General features: G+C 40.8%; 1 protein-coding gene across 8 annotated transcripts; it reads right to left on the bottom strand.

Moving 5' to 3' along the window:
• Positions 1 to 524: 524 nt before the first annotated feature.
• Positions 525 to 3,871, bottom strand: LOC147615631 (uncharacterized). Of its 8 annotated transcripts, none has more exons than XM_086778157.1 (4): positions 3,523 to 3,867; positions 3,216 to 3,342; positions 2,998 to 3,108; positions 525 to 1,043 (listed from the first exon to the last, which is right to left on the bottom strand). In XM_086778157.1, exons 1-4 carry the CDS (start codon positions 3,647 to 3,649, stop codon positions 1,004 to 1,006), a joined length of 405 nt encoding a protein of 134 aa, XP_086634283.1. In that variant the 5' UTR covers positions 3,650 to 3,867; the 3' UTR covers positions 525 to 1,003. The 8 variants fall into 8 exon arrangements, with proteins under 8 accessions (XP_086634283.1, XP_086634282.1, XP_086634284.1 ...); XM_086778156.1 differs by lacking the exon at positions 525 to 1,043 and adding an exon at positions 1,464 to 2,144 and having other exon boundaries at positions 3,523 to 3,835; XM_086778158.1 differs by lacking the exon at positions 525 to 1,043 and adding an exon at positions 1,464 to 2,123 and having other exon boundaries at positions 3,647 to 3,828.
• Between the last annotated feature and the right edge of the window lie 350 nt (positions 3,872 to 4,221).

The raw sequence follows: 4,221 nt of genomic DNA, 5'->3' as shown, positions 1-4,221 counted from the left end.
GAGATTACTTTGTATAACAAAGACATGAGTGCAGAGTTATAAAAGTAATCTTGAGTTGTGAAAGTAATCTCGGATCCACATATTATTTTCACAACTCGAGATTACGTTTACAACAGAGACTTGAGTACACTATTGGAAAAGTAATCTCGACTATTAACTCTATTGCTAATTATGTGTATTAACCTAAACTACAATGTTGTATAAAGTAATCTCGGGCTATGAAAGTAATCTCAGGTTCCGGAGATTACTTTTACAACCCAAGATTACTTTGTACAACAGAGACACTTGAGTGCACTATTGTGAAAGTAATTTAAAACTGTGAAAGTAATCTGGAACTGTGAAATATTACTTTATGCATTAAAGTTGACTGCATAAATTAAAGTTGACATGTTGTGCATGCATTAAAGTTGACTGCATAAATAAGAGATTTAGAACACCCAAAACTTGAATTGTTGAAAAGTTTCAAGGGAGTTAACCTAACAATAACTCAGTTGGCATGTGTTGTGTATACATGAGATCCTTACTTGAGATGCAAAAATGTTATGAATTTCATTTGTATCTGGAAGAATAAAAAAGAATGACCGCTCTTCATCTTGCAAGTTACCATACTTGCAAGAGGTGATTTTACAGTAAAAACTATTAGCATCATTGCAAACTTTGACCTCCTTGTTGCCAATGAGACTCGCTAGTTCTTCAGTAGAGCCATGTCTCTTGCTCAAAGGTAGCAAGGCATGGCAAGTATGCCATGAGACAATAATTGCTAGATCCACTAGCAACGTTTTGGTCCAAGTAAGCTTCCACCCATGTGACTATCAGTCTTTGAATTGCCCACAAGTGCATGAATTAAATCCAAAATGGATCGATTTATACGAGCTTCCAAGAGTGTGTATATTTGTTGATATATTGCCATAGTCGCTCCACCAAATTTATTGTGTAATGGTTGTTACCACTTTGACATTGGTCTTCAATGTTTAGATCATCAGTACTTGCATCACCACTATCCTCATCTCCAACTAGCCAATCCATCGATGTGGACATTAAGACTACATTATCAATACGATCAATATGTTAAACTATAAATTGTTTAAAGATAATGCACATCACATTGGAGATAAAATCATGTCAAAACAAAGAATTTCATTATTAAATTGATCAATATGCTACTAAACTATAAATTGTTTAAAGATAATGCACATCACATTGGAGATCAAATCATGTCAAAACAAATTGTTTTTTGGCAATGCTTGTAACCAAAAGTATAGCTCAATGTATTAGAAAGACCACGCTAAGAGAAATACCTTCTTGACAGATTAATGCAAGTGGTAGTTTGATCTTTAGATCCAATAAGATAATAGAATGTTCTTCTCCTCCCCACTTTCTGCAATGTATTGGCTATATATATATATATATATATATATATATATATATATATATATATATATATATATATATATATATATATATATATATATATATATATATATATATATATATATATAGAGAGAGAGAGAGAGAGAGAGAGAGAGAGAGAGAGAGAGAGACTATAATGTCAATGAAATCTTCCCAAAATTACGATGGGTCGAGATTACTATTATCCCGAGATTACTTAGTGACGGCTAGCATTATCGTCCCTGTAATGACGAAAAGATTTGCCATCCCCGCCTGCCCGAGTCTGAGATTACTTTCGGTCCGAGATTACTTTGGGCTCTCAACTAGCGCCCGCCGCCAAGATCAAAGCCCCTGGCCTCAAGATGCTACCCCCAAACCTTCTCCACTTTGGATCCCCTTGGCCATGCCCGTGGCAAATAGAGAGCGCCTGGAATCTAGACACAGGCCCACGTGAGCTGCCCAACGATGTTCGCGATGCAGCTGTCGAGATCGAGGCTGGTTGAAATTAGGGTACCGGCAGTGTTGGAGCAGTCGGCGGAGAGCGCGTTGGAACCGCTTAGGACGATGCTCTGGCAGGTGGCCGAGAAGGCGCCGCTGTCGCTGCTGCACTCGAGGTTGCCGTTGTTGTTCGTGATCTGTTCATCCAGGTCGAGCGAAGAGGTTTCGAAGCCACCCTGCCCGTTTCCGCACGACGCTTGCACGTCCGTCCCTACAATCTCCACGTTGTTGCACGTCTGCGAGAAGGCGCCGGAACACTGCAATCATCAGTATCATTAAACCAGCTATAATTAAGCGCTGCCCGAAGGTCAATAGCTCTAGCGTAGGGTTTGGGAAAAGAATGGTTCGCTCTGGAGCTTGCTCAACTTTTGGATAATCCGCCTCATTTTGAGAGGAAAAAGAAAAACACCGCCTCAAAAAAAAAGAGAGTAATTTGATGAAAGTATGAAGAAAATGCGTGATTCGCGGCTAGCCTCCAGGTTGATGTAATTTCTCGCAACCAGAATCCTCACATTTAATTAAAGATGGTGTTATAAACGTCATATATTGCCGTAAACAGCGGCTCATATATCGAATCATGCATTGTGCTTAAGTGCATCTAACATGGCCGGGCGCCCATATATGACAGCATCGAAGTGCAAAGATGGTCCATATATATATATATATATATGATGGCATCGAAGTGCAAAGAATGGCTGCTGAAGTTCTTATAGCATTGTGAGAGTTCTACGTTGTAGCTGTACTTCAATGCGAGAGAGAGAGAGAGATTGATTTTGTGAAATTTCTTGTAAGTGCACATAATGTTAGCAAGAAAAGAAGAGACCGAGCCCGCTCTTATTAATAGAATTAATGAATTGACGAACACCAGCAAAATAAGTGTGCGAGAGAGAGTCTGTGAGAGAGAGGGAGAACGGCCCTCAAAATGAGAGAGAGAGAGAAAGAGATGAAAAAGAGAGCGCATAGCGTCACTACCCTCAATTTAAGAGAGGCAACACAGAGAGAAATGTTGCGATTGAGATCCATAGTTAGCAGAGGCGCCCCGTCGATATTATACAAAATAGCTCTGGATGTGCTGTTAATTAGTTAATACAGTCTGAGGTGATAACGTACCCCTTCGATGCCGGGCAAGCAGCTGAGGAAAACCACAAGCACCACAAGTAACACACTTCTATGGCCATCTGTGGGGAAGGAGGAGGCAGCCATGCTAAAGCGCACACAGTGCTGGAAAAAAAAAACCGAGTCCAGTGTAATTGCACTGAAGAAGGTTTAAAATTTGTCGTTTTTAGGAGGTCTTAACCTCTAAAATTTGTAAATTAGACAAAAATTACCTGAAGCTCTGTGAGATGGACTCTGTTACAAGCACTGTAAGGAGCGTAAAATAATAACGAAAACTCTTCAACTGCCTACCAGAAAGCAAGGTTGCTTTTTTGACGGAGCCAAGCCCATTTTTTTTTCCTGTAAAAGACAAGGAAATCATTTATTTTGAGTGGTAGTTAGCCCCCTAAAAAATCACCCTTGGTATAAAGAAAACCCAAACTTGAAAGACAGATGCCAGTGCTGAAATGAAGCCTTCTGAGGGTATCAAACTTCAAAGCCCTTCAAACCTTTAGAGAACGAGTGCCCTGAGGCCCTCACCCATTCCCGAGGGAGGGGAGCCTACCCTCTTCAAAACTCTAGACTGAGTGCCCAAGCTTGCCCCAAATCTCCCCTCCCTCTTCAAAACTCTAGACTGAGTGCCCAAGTTTGCCCCAAATCTTACCATGCTGCCAGTTGCCCAAGCTTGCCCAAATCTTACTATGCTGCCAGGTACAGAAGATATATAGAGAATGAGAAGGCCAAATAAGGCCACTATTTTGAAGATTTCCCTAGTTTATGGCCTTAGATAGGCCTTCAAATTTCAACTCTGCTGCGCAGTGTGAAGCGTACGTCCAATCATATATATAACCAGATGAGGCAGCCCTTGCAGTGGTCTCACACGGAACCTGTTGGTCAAACCTGTGGAACCAGCTTGGGGCCCCAGCATTGAGAGGGCGTCAACTGCCCCAAGTGGTACAAAATAGAAAGCCCAGGTCGGAGGTCTCCAAATAAAAGATGTTTCAACACGGCACGCCTCCAACTCTAACGTGCCCTTTTGACCCAGATTTTCTATCACACAAAGCGCCAATCATTCTGCTCTTTTTTCTTCCTTTTTTTCTTTGGTTTAGCCTGCTGCAGTAACTGCTGCATAGTGCCATACAGGTAGATGTGCGATGTGCATTGTGTATAGACAATGAAGCTCTTTTTTGGCCACTCGAATTCATTTTCACAATTGGAAAATATATATATATATATATA

The sequence above is a fragment of the Cibotium barometz genome, chromosome 39, assembly GCF_041138505.1.
Source record: "Cibotium barometz isolate CiBa-2024 chromosome 39, ASM4113850v1, whole genome shotgun sequence".
In the NCBI taxonomy this organism is placed as follows: domain Eukaryota; kingdom Viridiplantae; phylum Streptophyta; class Polypodiopsida; order Cyatheales; family Cibotiaceae; genus Cibotium; species Cibotium barometz.
The sequence above is the reverse complement of the archived record's forward strand: the minus strand, read 5'-3'. Positions and strand labels throughout refer to the sequence as shown.